The 19,996-nt window shown below is 37.6% G+C and overlaps 1 protein-coding gene across 1 annotated transcript; it reads right to left on the reverse strand.

Annotated features, from left to right (window-relative positions):
- Positions 1 to 2,688: 2,688 nt before the first annotated feature.
- LOC119741336 lies at positions 2,689 to 19,488 on the reverse strand. Its single transcript, XM_038217087.1, has 21 exons — positions 19,333 to 19,488; positions 17,314 to 17,482; positions 16,527 to 16,787; positions 16,170 to 16,421; positions 15,231 to 15,323; positions 14,391 to 14,492; positions 13,772 to 13,930; positions 13,151 to 13,278; positions 12,253 to 12,484; positions 10,843 to 10,953; positions 10,315 to 10,457; positions 8,622 to 8,675; positions 8,084 to 8,306; positions 6,960 to 7,070; positions 6,306 to 6,463; positions 5,727 to 5,840; positions 5,373 to 5,443; positions 4,842 to 4,882; positions 4,420 to 4,519; positions 4,011 to 4,116; positions 2,689 to 3,419 (listed from the first exon to the last, which is right to left on the reverse strand). Exons 1-21 carry the CDS (start codon positions 19,486 to 19,488, stop codon positions 3,348 to 3,350), a joined length of 2,856 nt encoding a protein of 951 aa, XP_038073015.1. The 3' UTR covers positions 2,689 to 3,347.
- Between the last annotated feature and the right edge of the window lie 508 nt (positions 19,489 to 19,996).

Consider the following 19,996-nt stretch of genomic DNA (forward strand, 5'->3'; position numbering starts at 1 on the left):
AAAAATGTTATGTCCTCGTTCATGTCTGCATTATTTTGTTTCGAGGGAATAGACTTCCTATGATTAGGGATACTTTCGGGTTTGTTTATTGCGTAGTATAAGTTCTGAGCAATGCTATTGGAAAAAGACAAGGGGAACAATTGAGAGAGGTAAACGGGGCTTTAAAACAAGGCTGGATTGGAGACAGGGTTAGAGAACAATTGAGTTAGCAGTGTTAACGACAAATCTTTCAAGTTTTTGCTTTAAATTCCCTCCCCAAAAATGGATTTTAGAAATACACGGGGAAAAGCACCACACGCGTCAATGAAGCAGTGCATGGCGTTATCCATCTTTTTACGCCGGGCGCAAAATGAAGATGTAACTGTATCGACGTCCGTATATCGTCTTACAGTACGGCGGAGAGGATTCTGCCTTTGATTATACAAGCATGACATTTGGCTCAAAGTCAGAGTATGACTGTGTGCCAAATCTCACTATTAAAACCGTCTTTGTACCAAAAATGCTGACGGAGGCGGGGTCGGGGGACGTTTCCCTGCCCCAATTTCAATCCCTGCGCTGAAAACTCCACTAGAAGCCCCAATAAAATGTTTGTGCCCGCTGCCTTCCTCCTTTATACATTGCCAAACTTATCTGTGTCATTCTTGTGGAAATTGCAAGGAAATCAAATCAAATCATATATCAAAAATTGGCACCCAACAGCTCTCGAGTCAAAATTTTGACCCCGTTCTCGCAAGAATAACACAAAACGCCCAGTTTTTAAAGGATGGTTGTGTGGACGTTTATATCCTACTTTGAAATGCTCTTTCCAATTAACATTATTTCGTTTAAAACGCGCGACTGGCCTAAGGGTAATCCAGGACGTAATGTCCCGTTAACCCGGCTAGCACCTACCCCCAGAACCCAGTAAAAATACATTGCCGATATCTTGTTTCTGCCCACGGCCAAGGTTGTACTTGAGTTTGTTATGACGGGGAACTAAATTAACTCAGCTAAGGAACTTGAAGCCAAAACGCAGATGAAACATATACCCCTCCGCTTACAAAAATCATTAACAGGCTGGCGCATCAACAGCCCGCGGTACGCGTTGTTTTTATTTGCAGCACACATCGTCAATGGATCATGATTATTCAGCTAGTTCGATGTTTATTCATAAGAAAATGACAATGACGTCACACCATTGCTATCACTCACTAATGCATGTACATGTACATTAAAGCACGTCAAAGAACGGCACGTCGTCGAGCTGCCACAGTGGCCAAGTGGATGATGCAGTGCACTATAGATCGAAGATCTGTGGTTCGAACCCTTGCCAGTTTTCATTACATATTTGTGTTGGTTGGGATAGGTTTAATTGATGTTTTAAAATACGACGTATGCTGCACACAAAAATACGCCCACATTACTGTTTGGAGGCGGGGAAATTCAGAGGGCCAGATCAGACAGACACGTGCACCATCGACATATGCATCTAAAGTCTTGTTCCCAGACGCAACTTAATAAGTTTCTTTGGCGTTAGGTCAATTCTTTTGGTGCAAGTCAAGGTGAGTAGATCTTGTTCACTGTAGACCTACCATTAACTATACGTTTAATATAATATTATGCGTGACCTGTATAGTTACGCAAGTTGTTCATTTTGAACTCCTGTGACTCTTCACATCATGTAGGCAAGTGCAGTCATATAGCTTCATTGTATGTGAACAGTAAACAGTACAACAACATTTGACATGCAATTGCAGGAATATTAAATAATTGCATAAGCTACATTATAACAGTTTAGTAAGGATAATTTTACGCAAAATACATTTCTGAACTATCTAATAGCTTAAAGCTGATAATGTAAACAGCTTAAGGTTTAACACAAGCATTTGCAACAACAAATTAAGCTAAAATTCGGAATATGCTTAGATGATACAAGTGTTCAACTACTCGTGAAATAACAAATTGGGAGGATTTTTAGAAATTGAGACAAATATGTATAGATTTTGGGACGTTTTCGAACGATTTCTTCCCAACTTTTAGGTCAGCTTTACCAGTAACCAGAATTGACGATGTTTTCACTGACATGAAGTTTAGAATTTCTCATTACAATTATATTATAATTCTCATTATAATTTACCATTTTAATCATACTGAGCATAGTTTTTGAGAAACACAACGTTCAAAAGGCCATGTTTTTTTGGGGGGGAGGGGTGCATGAATTTCACTGCTCTGTTGTAGCGTCCAAGTACATAAACGGATTTAGTTTAACAACGGCGACGCTTAGGCCTTTGCTCGTTTGAAGCAACATAAGTGCTCAAAATCTAAAGAAGGGTGCTGTACAACTAAAGCTGATGAAGTTTCAGCTCAGCTTCAGCTGTATATTTCGAGAAAAACAACATTCTAGGATCTCGAATTCACATCAAAAGTTGCCAATCATGTTTTGAATTGGGCCTGAATTCAGCGTCCAAGACACGTCCTCACTGAGCCGATTGCAACTACGCGATGTCGCGCACTGATCAGACGAATTATAGCAACAGGGCGCGCGTATACATGTACGTGTGCGTCGTGTCAACGCTTGCGCGCGCTTCGCCAAATAAAAAAAGCCGAACTAATAACGGAAATTTCCAACAGTGCGTCATAAAACGCACCGTTGGAAAGGCCTTCTTTCGTTGATATCTTCAAAATGACAGCTTGCCAGAAAGAATAATTTCACAGGGAGTTTAGTCCCTTACTATCTTTCAACCCAGTATGTGTTTCAACAATAATTACGCTATAGTTACGTTTTGGATAGCTGTAAATGATGAACTCTGGCTTAATTCAAGTTACTATTTACAAAATAACGATTACTACAATAAAACTAACAATTACGTTTCTCAACAGGCATGATGAATGATACAAATATTGTTGTAAGAGGTTCATATGACTACAAAAACACCTAACCATGAAGGCTAAGAGTAAATATGTATATAAAAAATATTGATCTGTATTTGTGCTTTAAATTTATAGTTTGAACTTGAAATTAGTATACAGCAAACATACACGAATAAAATGCGCGATTGTATATCTTTTAGAAGTAGATATATGTAACAAATTGCAGTAATTATCTCACATTATATTAAAAAAAAAAATTTAAATCGCAATAAAGTAGTACTTTCCACTCAACTAATTCAACTAACGCATATTTGTATACAATCCCCTCAAAACTAGAAAGTTAAATATATTGTGTAACTGAAATGTCATATTAGGGATGGGGGAGCGCGAGCGGGCATTCTTCAAACGTGCATCTTCACTTTAAATGTATCCTTAGATGCTAAGTTTGCAGTAGCACCGTGGAGATAAATATGGTTTTGCAACCTCGTGACATTATCTTATCTGTCATCGAGCCCTCTCCGAATGACACTGGAATTCACATAGTGAGACAAGTCCACCGTCATGTATGTCTGTAAATGAAAAACAAAAGAACGTTGGAGTTATCTGTAATGCGTCATAGTTTCAGTCAGCTTATCACAATAGTGATTTTTGAGTTTTGACAGCTTTTGCTTTCGATTTTGTTTTAATCTCTTAGTTAGTCAATTGCTTAATCTGAACATGTTACATTTATATTTAATTTCCTTCATGAGCCGCTCTTAAATGCTTTGTCTCGAAGTTTCTTATTTTGTTAGTCAGTAGACAGTTAAGCATATCAACTTAATCAACGTGGAATATGTTGTAGGATACAAATGCTGCCCAGTATCCCAAATTGAGTGAGTGGGAGTGTCAAATGACATATACCAGGAGAATACAGGCTCACTGCTTTTCATAATGTATTTATTGTCATATTGACATTTCTTTTGAGCGCACCAAGTCTTATCCCTATTGCAACACAGCATATAAAAGGCCCTTGAAATAAACAAACATTGCTCTCTTTTGAGGGGGGGGGGGAATACGCAGTGAAGTATCGCTGGAGGTAACATCCCCAGGATAATGTGTTTTTGCAATGAATGCAATTTCCTCAGCATCAGCAGTAATCTAATACAAAGCTGCATACTCACATGCTGTATCTTATTGTCATCCATTTGTCCCAGTATAGACACCAAGTCGGTGAAGGAGGGTCTGTTGTTGGGATTGTCATCCCAGCATTGAAGCATCACAGAGTATCTGGAAGGGACAAGCATGTAATATACAGTCAAACCTTGTATCAATCTTAACACTGGCATATCACGAAAACATCAAATTCTGAATAGAAATTGCTACTTTCTGGCTTAGATTTGTTTATTCAGACAGCAATATCAAACACATAGTTAAACATTAGTTAAATGTAGTACATTAAAATTTTCGATGTTTAAGCAAATACTATCTGGCGAATTGGGAAATTTAATGGCTGTAAAAACACTAACTCTTTGATGTTTCATAATCAAATGGTTATTAGTAGCAAATGAAAAGATATGTATCTGAGCTTACATTTCCTGGCGACAGTTGCTTGGTTGAGGCATTCGATATCCTCCCTTTAGCCGACCTGCCAACGATGCTGTGTCATTGATAGCTGGATAGGGTGTTCCCCCTGTCAATACAAATACAAATTGGAATGCATTAATTGCAACCGTAGAACTTGGGCTGTGTGTTTATTTAAGCTATTATGGTATACGATTTAACATCTACCACTGGATATTGCAGACCATAATGAGTTTCTTGTGCGATCTATAAAAATCAACTATATGTGTGAAGGTTATTTTGAAAAGTTCAAACTGCAAGTATTCATCTCAATTTAAATTGGAATTAATGTTATGATCAAAGAACATTTATTTCCTCTGTTTAAGCCCCGATCAAAATAATATATCCCAAAGTTTTCCGAAGACAATTTTTTTTTTATGATTTGTTCTTACCTAGAGTTGCTATTTCCCACAGGACAATTCCAAATGACCACCTGAAAAGAAAACAATAACAACGTACTTAATAAAAGGAATACATCATGTATTTAAATACAAAATCGAACGATGAATAATACATCAATATTAGTCATATATGACAAACATAAGGGGAATGGTTAGGATGTATGATCCAGATGAATATGGCCTGCAAACGTTGATTTCTTTCATTTGAAAAAAAAAAACACTACAGTATACTTACACAATGAAAAATATAGGGGTATGGAGTGGTAACCATTTCAAAACTGAAATTCATGATTTAATGACATTAGAATCGATAACGAAGGTTAAAATAATACACTTGTCTAATTGAGAGAGTGACACACTGTATATTTGCTTTGTTTATACTGAACGTAGAACTCCTCAACACGTAGCATAAATGTGGTTGTCAGAGAACCCCAAAACCCGCCCTTTGTCCAAAATTACCAACAAAATTGAAATATTCTGAAGAAACTATCAGGCACATTTCTTTCCTGAAACTGAACTTACACATCACTCTGGGTGGTATAGGTCTGATTCATCAACGATTCAATGGCCAACCAGCGAGTGGGAACACGTCTCTGATAAGTACAGACATTAAAAGAAAAGAAAAACCAGCTTAACTGTTGTTAATGTTGATGTTATTTTTGTCAACAGGTATCAGTAAAGTGCCGAAGAATAACATTTCATGCACTATTATTTTATGGTTCAATTGCCCTCTTGCAACAAGAAGAGTGGTTGTTGAAGTAGCTGGGACAAAGCATGCAACAAGAATTTTATTTCATGAATCAAGAATCAATTACATAAATCCACGACAAATTGACAGGCTGATTTATGATTCAAACAATACAATATCTAAATTACCATTGACATCTGAACGTAAATATCCTCCACCCGGGAAAGTCCGAAATCAGAAACTTTAGCAACTAATCCTTCTCCAAGCAGGATATTTCTTGCAGCCAAATCGCGATGAATCACCTGAAAATAGAAATCGAAGTCAGTTAAAAATGAATGACTTTCTTTCATCAAATATCTTCAGCGGCTTTTCCCTTCATAACAAGTATATTCTTGGCCACCAGTGGGCCTTTTTCATGAGTCGGCCATATTGAATTTAAAGTGAGGTAAAATCTTTATTTTGGAACTTGCGAAGAGAAATGAAAGCAATGACATAAAATAATTGCATAATACCAGTCTACTCTAATGAATAATCTTAAAGTTGTAATTACACATACCCTAATGTTTTAAGCCACCAAAACATGAACGTGAGGCTATAGAATGACAAAATAGTCTGGCACCATCCCATTCAACAGTTCACAATTAATAAAATACATTCAGGGAACCCGATCAAAATGGCTTTAAGGTGAATAAGGTCCATAGGGAAGCCCATGGAGACGTAAATGAAGCATACTGCTATTAAACAGATGTGGGGGCTTGGCAACTTACTCCTGATCGAGAGAGATGTTGCATTCCCATAGAAATATCCAGAGCGAACTTCAACAGATGATCTGAAGTGAGATTACTATCTGACTCTGACAGAGTGGATCTCAGGAAGGTACGAAGGTCACCATGGGGAAGATACTCCATAGCAACATACAGGACATCTTGCCAAATGAAAACAAAATGAAATCACTGAATCGTGGTCAATGGTCACATGTTGATTCCTGTTTCATGCATGTTATGCATGGTGAAAACATAATTCTGGGAAAGAAATGGGTAACTCTCTCTCTTTATAAGTATTCAGGTTGTCCCTGGTCACTATCCATTTAAGGTAAAATTAGTGATGGATTAATTTGCAGGAAAATATCACGTTTGAGTCATATTAAAGGAGTCACCATTTGTTCATAGAAGTATCACCCTGAAAATGAAACGACTGCTTACCAATACCTGCCAGCAATTTAGCTAGGTGTGCAAGTGGTAAGATGTCATCAGTACTAGTAAGAAGAAGATGTAGGTTTAAGTCACAGCCCCAACAGGCTGCTGGTTTTCTTGCAAGCTTTGTACATCGAAGACAGTGCTGGTAAAATTATGCCAAGTAAAGCCAGAACTTCAGACTGATAAGGTATTGAGCTGCTACCAAATGTCGCCTGCTATGCTTACCTTTATGGTAGCATGCTCTTAAGAGAGAGACAACATTGGGATGGTAGCCGATATCTGTCATGGTTCGCAATTCTTTCATAAAATCCTCTTGTTCGCCGGTTGATGCACTGCCTGCAGACACAATGATATAATAATAGTCATCAGAGTAGACATGTGTGCTCATCGGCCGATTAATCAAAAGAGAACGAAAAATGTTTAATTTCAAGGTAGATTCTGTACTACCAAATCAATATTTATTTTTTTAAAAGTGGGACATCAAAATAATATTCTCTGGAAGTGTAGTAGAATACGTAGTTATATCATCCAGTGTCTGACAACTGAAGAAAAAAATCTTCGTAGTTCCTATATAAAAAAAATCTTCGTACTTCCAAGTATCTTAAAAGCAGTCTTAGTCTCCTGTCCAGCAATCTTACAAATATAAGCTTGACTTACTTCGGGGTAATTGTGTCTAAGAAGAAGTCTTAGTCTTCTCTTCATCAATCTAACAAATCAAAGCTTGACTACTGAGCCTCTGAGTATCTTAATAACAGTCTTAGTCTCCTCTCCAGCAATCTTACAAATATAAGCTTGACTTACTTCGGGGTAAATGTGTCTAAGAAGAAGTCTTAGTCTTCTCTTCAGCAATCTAACAAATCAAAGCTTGACTACTGAGCCTCTGAGTATCTTAATAGCAGTCTCAGTCTCCTCTCCAGCAATGTTACAAATCTAAGCTTGAACTACCTCTGAGTATCTTAACAGCAGTCTTAGTCTTCTCTCCAGCAATCTAACAAATCAAAGCTGGACTTACCTCTGAGTATCTTAATAGTAGTCTTAGTCTTCTCCCCAGCAATCTAACAAATCAAAGCTGGACTTACCTCTGAGTATCTTAATAGTAGTCTTAGTCTTTTCTCCAGCAATCTAACAAATCGTAGCTTGACTTACCTCTGAGTATCTTAATAGCAGTCTTAGTCTTCTCCTTAGCAATCTAACAAATCGAAGCTTGACTTACCTCTGAGTATCTAAATAGCAGTCTTATAGTCTTCTCTCCAGCGATCTAACAAATCGAAGCTTGACTTACCTCTGAGTATCTTAATAGCAGTCTTAGTTTTCTCCCCAGCAATCTAACAAATCAAAGTTTGACATACCTCTCAGAATCTTAATAGCAGTCTTAGTCTTCTCTCCAGCAATATTCACAGTTCCAAGTCTGACTTCTCCGAAGTTGCCTTTTCCAAGTACTTGCTCGTCAACAACTAGGTTTCTCCACAGAATTTCCCATCTTGCAGCCCAGGTTGGAAGTCCAATGTCCTCATAATCGATGGATGGTACTATTCCTTCAGCTTCAGCGGTGTCATCGTAGTCGACTAAATCCTGCGAAAGCAAATTACTGGGTTATGTCTTTCAATCTCTGGTTATTAAATGTAAAATAACATGAAATAGTGAAACTTAAGTGGTTATTTTTTAAGTTTCAAATTATATTTAATACTACCTCATTTCAGTCCAAGACAGTAAAGCGCAATATTAGTTTCCAGGCTTAACTCTCGGCCAGTCAACACTGAACAGTAAAATATGTGAATGTTAGATGTGCTGTTGTTGTCCAAAGACGAAACTCCGAGTTCCTTCGATTAGTGAAGGGTATATACACGTGTACGTCTACTATTATATATTGAGGATTAACTTACTTACCAAACCAATAGCTGGCATATTGTTCTGTGGCTTGCGGGATGCATGTTCTGGTACCTATGAGAAATAGTAAGATATAAAAACAAAACCCAGGATTAGTTCAATTATGTTGCAGCGATTAGAGGTATCAAAAAGAGACATAGAAAACAGACAGAATGAGGGGGTAGGTGAAATAGAACAAACGTGATGACATCATCTTTCCTATTCAGCAATAAACTGAGTGATAGGAATGTGATTGAGTCCGCCAGGAATACTGAAGTAAAAGGTGAAAATACGCCACTGTTTAAACCCAGCAAAGTGTAGATATTCACGGGTAAGTCTCTTTGGCAAAATAAGGTAAGCCGAAAATGTGTAGGTGGACTCAGACCCGTGAAGCAAAAATGTGCACATGTTTAAACATACTTGTGTCAAAACATGTGCATATGAGTAATCACAATCTTTGGAAGTTTTATAGCCTTGGTACAAATGAGGTGTGCGTCTTACAAACTTCAATTTTGAAAGGTTCTGACTGAGATTTATTATTATTATTATTATTATTTATTCGACCAGGACAAATCTTACAAACAAATATGACCCAAAACAACATACATGAACATTAAGGAAAACAAAAAAAAAACAATAAAGAAGTAAACAAACAAACTATCGAACAAATCAATAAATAAATAAGTAGACAATACAAAAATTAAAAAAAATAAAAAAATTAAATAAATAAAATAAAATAACAAAACATATTAAATAACAAAAAAAAACAGTAGAAGAGAGCAACTAGGAACCGACTCTGACTGGCTGAAAAAAAGAATGAATTAATTAATGAACGAATGAGGGTGGTGTATGCAGGAGGGGATCTAGGCCATGAAAGGGGAAGTATTAACAAACAAAGGACAAAACTAACGACGAAACATACGGGCCAGGGACAACAAAAGTAAACTGAATTACTGTTGCTCGGAAGCATGCTGCCCCACGTATGATGAACGAAGAAAAGAGGATTAAATCAAACACAAAGAACAGGGACTGGAAGTATAACAGGGCCTATATAATCACGACCTGCATACACCAAAAGTGAACGTCTAGGAAGTTGACGGAGAAATGTTGGCAGAGGACAGATTACAGCAGCATCCCGAGTTTCAGGTGGAACAGTGTCCCACAATCTGGGGAATCGATGGGAAGCCGAGTGAAACAAGGACTCAGTACGAGCATAGAGATGGCGAAATGTGAGCGAGTCAGGATGACGAGGATTTATGGAAATATTCGCAAGAATTGATTCGCAGTGAGCAGTGCCATGCAAAACCTTGAAAACAAAGGCACTGAGGAGGTAGCTGCGCCTGTTTGTTAGAGGATGCCAGATTTGACTGCAATGTACCTCACCTGTGATACCAGGGACTTGGTACTTTTGTACACTTGTACTATGGTCACATCTTCAGTTTAAAATAGCTACTGCAATGATGTTGTCTAAGTAATGATATGTTAAGAAAATCTACAACCGTTCACGAAAAACATCCACGCCCGAAGAATTGCCCACAGTAACAATTTCATCGAGCCAAGGACATTCTTTTCTTTTCTTCTCCATACTTTTCAACCATATACTTTAAACCTTACGGTGGATTTAGAAGACAATTGTTTGGGAGGGTCTGATTACAGGTACCCTCTGGGACACCTGAAACCCATAAGGTTTATTATCAATTTAAACCAAACTTACCATCTCCATAGCTAAGCTAGAGCGATGAGGAGTCCTTTGCTTCATCTTCCTCCAGATAACAATGACGACTATTACAACCAGTAATGTAGCCAACACACTGACTGCAGCCACAAGAATAACAGTGATGTCCTCATGACCAATCTCTAATCATGAAAAAAGTGCATGAAAATAATCATGAAAACTAAAATTCAATACTTTAATTACCTCTATACAATAAAAATCAACACTCTATGATGCAACATGCCTACAAATAGAACTTTATTACAAAATTAACACTGGCATTGAAGCATTTGCTATCATGCACAATTTTTCATTGAGCTTTGACAATACAATATCCTGACAGAAGATGGATTATTGTCAACAAAAAATGACGTCTTATAGGGTCAGATAGTATAGCGTACGATACATGTATCACATGCCATGTGAGTGGGGTCTCAAGGGACAAATTTGGGATTAAATTGAAGTTTTATAAACGGAAATTCATCGACATCAATTCAATAATCTATGCTATTGTTTTGGTGGACTTACTTATTTCACAGTCTTTCCCAGCGTATCCTGCAGCACAAATGCATGTGTAGGCATTAATACCATCCTCACATACACCGTTCACACATGGGTTCGGGTTACAATCATTGGTATCTGGAATTACAGATGAAATGAATTCTCAAAGGACTGCAATGTGGTATGACAGCGGCTAGATTGCAGAAAACAAGGAGGGCACTCTTAATGAAATCACCTCAGAATTTTTGCAAACATTTAGTAGGACGATATAGTTACTTTTGATTTTTTCCGAGACAAATAGTGTTGTAATTGTGTCAATTGGCAATAGCCCCCCACCCAGATTTTCCCTGGCGAACAAAATTGCTCCTCTCGCGGTAATGTGCCTTCTCGAGATGAAAACTAAAGTGCCCCTCAAACGTACACATGAAAGCATAATGACATATACTACAAATACTCAATTGATTATTGTATCAGTGCCCAACTCGCAACATTAAAAGTGTGCCCATTTAAAGAGGTTGTGGAGTGCTCGAAGACATTTCCGTCATTTTTCGGGTATATGTAGCCTAAGGTGTGATGAAATAAAAACGAAATAAATGAATACAAAAGGTACTTTTGAGAGCTGTTTTTCAGGTCCTGTTTCGACCCGAACGTGCAATTTGTGTAAAGGTCGTCGTTGGGGGCAGCAAACAAGACATACTAAATCGTGACGTAATAAACAGGACTCGTTTATACTACGCTGCATAGGGAGTCCTGTTTATTACGTCACGATGCGTCTTCGAGCATTCCACAACCTCTTTAAAAATTATAGTACTTCTCACGGGAATAAAATGGTCACTAAGCTGGCCATAAAAAAAACACTGTCCCTCTCTCGATATAAAATTTGGTCTCTCTACATATTAAACAAGTCAAATTCATGGGCGGACCCAGAGAGGTTTAACTGCGAAGGCCGGGGGCGGAGGGTGTACTGTATGCCGAAAGGCAAGGGCGGATCCAATGGGGGGGGGGGAACGAAACAATTTTTTTTTTTTTTTTTTTTTTTTCGCCACAAAAAAGGCAGCCACATACGTACACCACCATCTTTCACCAAAATTAGTTAAAGTGGACAGAAATTGCCTCATATCGCACCGCAGAGCATCGAAAATCTTTCTTATTTTCGGGGTCCGCTTGAACCCACTTTTTGGGGGACCACATTATTTTGCCCCCCTCCCCCACCCTAAGAAAAAGACAATTATGTTCTCGATCCGCCACTGCGGAGGCCGAAGGGCTCTCAATTTCATGGTGCCCCCATTTCTTGATAAGTGGCCCTTTTGTGTGTCCCCCCAGTTTGAAAAGCGTTCTGCCGCCCCTGGCTGTATAATGTATTCACACTTGAGATTTACCTTCGTTTTAATAGCAATACATCTGTCTGTAGGCCTACAATAAGATTCTCCGCGTTACCTTTGACAGTAATTGCTGGATCTATGTGTAATGTGGTCACTCCATCAGTTAATATTCCCTCGGCTGCTTTAGTTGTTAGCACATCCAGGATTATACTAACAGTTACAGTAGAAATAGCTGCCGCTCTAACTACACCAGTAAACACAACGCTGTCCGACTCAACATGAAGAAGAACACCACGAACACTTTCTATGTCTCTGGTTGCTGTGTTATTTAGAAGCTCAAACTGGATCTGAAATGCAACAAATATGTTGACCTTAATATTCAAGATTTCGTTAGCTCGAATTATAAGACCGAATTAAACACAGATGACTTGCTGTCTGTCCCAATAACTATGCTGGAGTTAACTATCTGCTGATGGACCAAGTTAGAGTAAATCATGGAGGAATATTTCTCCATGAGTAGACTAACCAGACCGAGTATACTGATATTTGAAGTGGACTGACAGATATAATATGTGCATGGATCTACAATTATTAAGGTAATCAACTGTTGGTGGTTGACAGTAATATTACAAGCGCGGATACAATAATATATCCCGACTTGCTACCAAACTACTGTCTTTAACAAAGGAAATCAAATCATCCACCAATTAAAATTATGTGGACGTATCATTTAAGTCAAGTCAGTGCTTCCAAACGGGAGTTGAGAAGCATGTAGCTACGATTCGATTTTCTTGAATTTTCTAATTAGATCCATGTCATTAAACTGTATGATAATCTTTTTCTAATTCCAAAACATGATTCCTTGTGACATAATTTTGCTTGAGGTGCATCATCAACTAAGCTACATAAGCACAATACAGTGGCATACTTTTAATAGTCTGGATTAATTATGGAAGCTGCATATCAACTAATTGGTTTTAACAAAACGAGTAAATATCTCAGGTGTGACTTACCACTCTGGCAATTGTGGCTAAAAATTCCTGAGAGCCTTCAGAGTTCGAATCGCTGAAGTCTATTTGTATTTTAATAGCTGTTCCATTTATACCCCGGACGGTCAGTATGACCACTACAGACTTGAAACCTAGAAACCAATGAGAAAAAGGTGATGGAAAAACAATCAAAACAGTATAACATCAACACTTATATTCAGAAAAATAAGATCTGAATTTGAATATCATTATTCAACATCCATTTATGCCGTGCAACTTGGGTAAAGATAAGAATTGTGTACACATTTAGATTAATTTCAACCTTTTCTTGCTTTTTATCCAATGAAATTAGTCCGTCAGTGGTTATGTACTTGTTGTAGTGTTTAATTATTTTATTGTGAATTTTTAATGCAGATTTTATTGTGTGTTTTTATTGTTAATGTAGTGTATCTTTCTTTATGAATTGTGCTGTTCTATTTACCTGAAAATGTAATAAATGAAATGAAATGAAATGATCTGTTTATTGACCACATTGTAGAAATGGCTGCTAATTTTGTTCAAATTTTCACAGGTTCCTTCCATTTTTAGAGACTGTCCCTAGAGTTACAATGCGCAGATAGTGTAACAAAATAAGCTGCAACTGACCATCTCTTGTGCAGGTGTTTGTATCTGAATTAAGGAAGTACCCATCCAACTCAAGACATTCACATTGATATCCATCAGGGGATTCATAGGGGTCTGGTACACAATATTGACCCGTCATCTCAGAACATGGATCAGGTGTAGCTATACATGGGTCTTTCACTGTAGAATGAAAAAAAAATGACAGATGAATTAAATCAGATGGAATTAAAAAATAAGAAATAAGAGTATATAAGATTTTGTCTTTGAAAGTTACATCCTTTCACTGAGTCAAGATTAGATTTCACATACAAATTTAAGCGATTTGGCTTTAAAAATGGCCAGTTTTGCCCTTCATAACGCACTTCAGGAATATGTGCAATTCCAAAAATGATGCCATTAGCCAAGATCTTTCACACATGCAAGTTTTGTCTGACTAGGTTCTCAGACGATAATAATATACCAACACGTATTTCAAGACAATCTGCATATGTATAACTTGAAGTAGGATGGCACATTATGGATTCAAAACAATAGAAACGAGGTAGAAAACATTTTGCCCTTTCCGCTTTGGTGAAAAGACGGTTAAAGTAAGGATTGTTTTTAAATCAATCAATCCATTATTTGCTTTGCACAGACTTACCCTCACAAGTAACACCTGATGATTCAGCAGGACATATACACTGACAATATTCAGTAGACAGTGATCCACCATTCAAACAGCTATTTTCAGACAACGAACATTCTGTGCCAAAAGAAAATCAATAAGTAAAAGTGCAAGATCTGAACATCCTTGCATTTATCAGTAGATTTGTGAACAACGCGTACCAATGACAGCAACATAAACCATTAGTTGTACAAATATTTACAGGGTATATCACAAAAGGCAACCAATATATTAATGGGTTGTTTGGAAAAGATGATCATTAGCACTGTCAGAATAGATTTCAGAGGATTTTCTTTACACCTTAACTTGAAACCGTGTTCCCATTTGCATAACTCTGACTTATTTCACCAATGACAGATTGTACATGATTAGCATTGTGTCGGATCAATTAAGTGCGTAAGCTTATTATTAATCAATTTGAATATCCTGAAAAAAAATCTACTATGAACCTAGGTTAACATGTCGTATTCGTCATAATAAATTAGAAAGAATGACATTTTTCACGATTAAAGTGAATAATTTAGCCTTTACCCGAGTTAACATATTCCTATTGGTCGACATCCGGTCACGTGGGTGGTTTTGAACTACCGCTTAAACACCAATACCCAGCAAACGTACTTAAAGAGATTTGGTACGCGGGTTCTTATATATTCTTATATAACTTGCTTGCAAGTTTAATCTACACTTTGGTTTAATGGGGCAGTTTTGGGTTAATAGTAGGTTAAACTGTTGGTGGTGAGCAAAACTGAATATCATAGTTATGTCATCCATGGCTAAAAAATCCCTGTGACATCTTAGACCTATTTTTTCACTTACCTGTACAAGAAGGTCCAACCCAACTCAGTGCACATCCGCAACGACATGTCTGTAAGTTCAGGGTTCCTCCATTTAAACATCCCAATGAACAAACTGTAATGATTATGATTAAATGAAAACAAATATTAAAATTGACAGTGAGGCATCCTCTGCTGACTATCACTGTGCCTTGTAACGTTACACCTTGCAATAAGTGACAGGGGATACAAGGCGAGTAAAAAAAACGAAACCCAAATGTCGGGACCATTGATCAGTGCGCGCGTCGATTGTAATCATGAGCGTCAACCTTTTTTTTTCTTCAAATTAACACGGAAGCTACAACAGCGCCCTCTATTGCCGCGCCTCCTCAAACTTTTGTACCAAGGAGCACCAAGGAATGGGGAAATTGCACCAAGGCAAATGATAAAGGGCACCAAGGCAAATGATGGAGGACATCAATGTATAATGAGGACACAAAAAAGCAAAAATAGTACCCACCTTGTCTGTACAATTGAAGTTTGAAAAAAAAAAGCCACCAAAAAAAAGAAAAGGCGTCGCCGCATCAATTCCGGAACTTCGGTCTGACTAGAGACCGATTATTTTTTTTTTTGGCCTTACTCACCCTGTAAATGTCAACCGACTGAAAATTGAATGTTTCGCACAATGAGCCATAATGATGTCAAATCAACAAGAACAATTTCCCGATAATTGAACATCAACATGTTGCATAACAAGTGATGTTGGCTAGGCCAGAAACTAAGGCTACCTAACGATCTGGATTTGGGGAAGTGCGAAAGGTAAAATGACTCATCATGCATCGATTTATCCCCAAGCAAACTTGACTGTTCGAACCTCATTGGGCAAACCACCTCAGCAACAGTGCTGTATTTTCCCTATTCAGTCTTTTGCATTCAGCAGCAATCTTTGTTATTTTTTGTTAAAAAGGAATTGGTTTCCTACCTGTGACATTGAATGTGAAGTTCTCTGATGTAATACATCCGCCATCATTAATCACTGTGCAGTTGATCGTATGAGATCCAACTCCAAACACACCTCCTGTTAGACTGACTTCATCTTCTGATGAGTCTGTACATGTGATGGGTTGATCATCAGATGTAGTCGCAGTGACGGCTGGCCAAGTTACTGATGCATTTGACTGGACCTCATCGGTAAACTGTTCACCAACGGTTGACAGGGTTAGAGACGGTGATACTGTACGGATGACATTATTCATAATGTTGATTATGTATTTTCAAACTCGATCGTCACCTTTTGCTGAGACAGTGTCAGGTGGTTAATGATGCTGGTGTTACTTACTTGTTACATTGAATGTGAGTATTGCAGTCTCCATTCTCCCATCTGAGAATCGAGCAATACAGATGACAGAATGAGATCCAACTCCAAAGATTCCTCCAGTAACGTTCACATCCATTCCATCTTCAGAATCTTGACAAGTTACACTAATGACAGTCGCAGTTTCTTTATCGATGCCAGTAACTTCATTCCACGTCACTGATACAGGTACTTGACCAGCAGTGATACACTGAGTGCTGATGGTTGGCACTAGTATAAAGGATGCTACTGAGACATGAATATCAAATAAAGTAGGTGTATGCGTTTAAGTATATTATACGGAAAAGAGGAAAGGGCATGCCAATGAAGTATTTCGTGGGTCAATGTTATCTTGCTACTGGAAAATGGGTAAGCTTACACGGATACTTACGCGAACAAAAAATACCAAGAGAAGACTAATACTGTCTGCTCAAACATATTGCCAAATAACTTTAGAAACAGTAGGATCATACAACCTGTCATATATTTTTCTGAAATGCTCTAATAATATGAAAATAGCAAATTACGCTGATATTGAGTCAAATGACTCCAGTGCTTTATGTACATCCATGCTTCATTTACCACGAGTATTGAAAACAAATAGTAATTCTGCCTTTCATGAGTTCAAGTAAATAAATAAAACACTGAGAGGTCTTTGACTTGGTGGAAAGTGTTTCAAAGAAGTTTAACATACAATGATGACTTTCCTCTGATTTTTTTAATAGAGCAGCGCATGATGTCAGTCACCTAATGACTTTGAGAGATAACTCACGTTGACTGCAGATGAAGTTGTTTTTCGTATTGCATCCATCGTCGCCCCATGCGTTGTTGATGTCAGTCCTTTCTCCGCTTAATTCATCGGTATAAATGAAGACACAATCCTGTCCTTGCCCTCCATCTGGTTCAGCTGGACTTTTGTTTGTATTCCAGAAGAAAACTTCCTGACAGACAAACGCAAATGATTAAAAAAAATCATAAACGACTGGATCAAGATTTAATGTGCCTATTTGAAAAGTAATTTTATCAGTTATAAACCCAGTAATAAGTGTCCTATGTAAAAAAAAATAATAATAACTTGACAATGATTATATTCAGAGATTTTCTCACTTTCAATGTCTATCTCACAGGTCAACCATTATCCATTACTAAACGAAATAATTCTCCATCTAACGACAGTAAATTAATGATAGCATTCTGAGTCAGTAACAGGTTCTTTAAATAAAGTTGTACTAACAAGTAACAGTAAATGATACAGTGGGCAGCTCTTTATGCTGCTTTGTGCTTTTTCACGATTGTAGTTGTCAAAGTGATATTGCACTCAATTGGGCTGATTGAATCTCCTATTCCTAGAGATAGTGAAGAGAGTAAACCCTTTAATCAAAGCTCTAAATGTACTTCTTATATCTACCTATTGATCTTATAAAAAAAGATTTTAAAAAAAAAATACTGAAAAACAACTGACTATAGCAGTTCCATCAATCCAGGTATAGGTCTCTTCGGAAACTAGGTCATTCAGTCCAATCCAGTACTCACTGTTGTCATCAACAAGGTTTGCTGATTGTAAAATGATTGTAAAATATTAATATTTCATTAATTAATTATTACTTATTAATTATTATTAAACATTAATAAGGTCAACTAGGAGTTTTCGGGGTTAATCGTGGTCATTCAGTCCCGGCCAGTACTCATTGCCTTCAACACGGTTTGCTGATAGCAAAATATATAACTGAAATATAAACAGTGTCAGGAGTGTTTAACACTCCTGACACTTTTGATATTATTTGCCCATTATTATTTTAATATTTATTGATGACATCACGTCGGTGACTGAGAATGGTAAAATTGTCCATTATGCTGAAGACACTTCTATTTTTTATTCAAGTAAAGATATTCATCAGATTAACTTGTATCTAAACCGTGATTTCAGCAGCGTATCCAGCTTTTGTTGTCAGGGGGCAACTGCACATCCGCGCCGAAATGTACACATGTTTTTCTCCGGACACTTGGCCTCCGTAAAATCAAAAAGCGGAGGGGGGGGGGCTGTTACCCATCTTCCAAATGGGGGCGCTCTTCGAAACTGACCATTATTATACATACTTTGCATTGTATTGGTTGTTGAGCGGGATTTCTTTGGTGGGATTAATGGCAAAAAAACTCTCGAAATTTTTTTTTCAATCATTGCTGACAAAAAAAAGTCAGGGGGGGGGGCAAAGTTCCCCCCTGCCCCCCCCCCCCCCCCCCCCTCCTCGCTGGATACGCCACTGCGTGATTTGCAGAAAATATCAAACTGGCTTAATGAGAATAGATTAAAATTTAATACTACCAAGTAAAAAAGCATGTTGTTTGGTTCAGCCCAAAAATTTGCTAGATGTGAATATCCCAATATTGATATTTTTGTAAATGACAATTGCCTGGAACAAGTAACCCCTTATAAATATATTGATGTTCACACTAATTGTAAAATGAAATGGATTGAACATATTGACCATGTAGCATCTTCCGTATCTAAAAGAATAGGCATTTTGAATAGACTTTAAAATGTCTTGCCTACACGCACCCTTAACCTTATTGTGACAAGTCTTTTTTTCCCTCAGTTTGATAATTGTGATCTTATTAAGGAGTAGTGCTTCCAAAACCCTGATGCAAAGGCCTGAGTTATGGCAGGACATATGACATTTTTTGTTAAGGAGAACATGTTGAACGTACTTAAGCAACCATTAAGCCGACAGTCTGCCACCAAGTCAGAAGCCAATTGTTGCCATATGGTAACTTACCCAAACAGACTACTCACCATAGATGTACTGTTGTTGTTGGTGTGTGTGAATGCTGGCAAGATGTCCACCATCAGCAACGCATGCAGCTTCAGCCTGAGCCCAAGACAGCCTGTCTCCTTGTGAGGGAATATAGACAAGTTTGTAGCACATAGTCCCAACACGGTGCCACCCATTTGTGCAGGAATTGCCTGATGTTAAGAAAAATAATAACTTGGTGTCAGGTCGTCAGATACATGAGGAAATAAAAAAGAAAGCAACTTTCTAACTGAACCATAAGAAGAAATAGTAACTCTTTCAAACAAAATAATATTGAAAAATAAATAATGAAATCAACAATATATTAAGTGGTGTATTTACATTACAGGTATATTCAAAAATGGAGCCTCTGGAAAGAGTCTTTCCTTTAATGTCTCAAAAACAATATCATGAGAGTCATGTACATTGTATGTCGGCATACACATGAGTTACAGAACAGGGTGATCTAATATCAATTTTAATGGGCACTTAAGGGGTTAAACAAATTGACTCACTTGATGAGCAAGTATTTCCTGTCCAACTTTGTGTGCAATTACATCGGCAACTTTCCAAATCCAATGTTCCTCCGTTCAAACACATCATGGAACAAACTGGGGGAAAGCAAATTCTTAAAATTAAGGCAGAAAAAGAACAATATTCATGATT

Source organism: Patiria miniata, unplaced genomic scaffold, assembly GCF_015706575.1.
Source record: "Patiria miniata isolate m_02_andy unplaced genomic scaffold, ASM1570657v1 HiC_scaffold_5, whole genome shotgun sequence".
NCBI lineage: Eukaryota > Metazoa > Echinodermata > Asteroidea > Valvatida > Asterinidae > Patiria > Patiria miniata.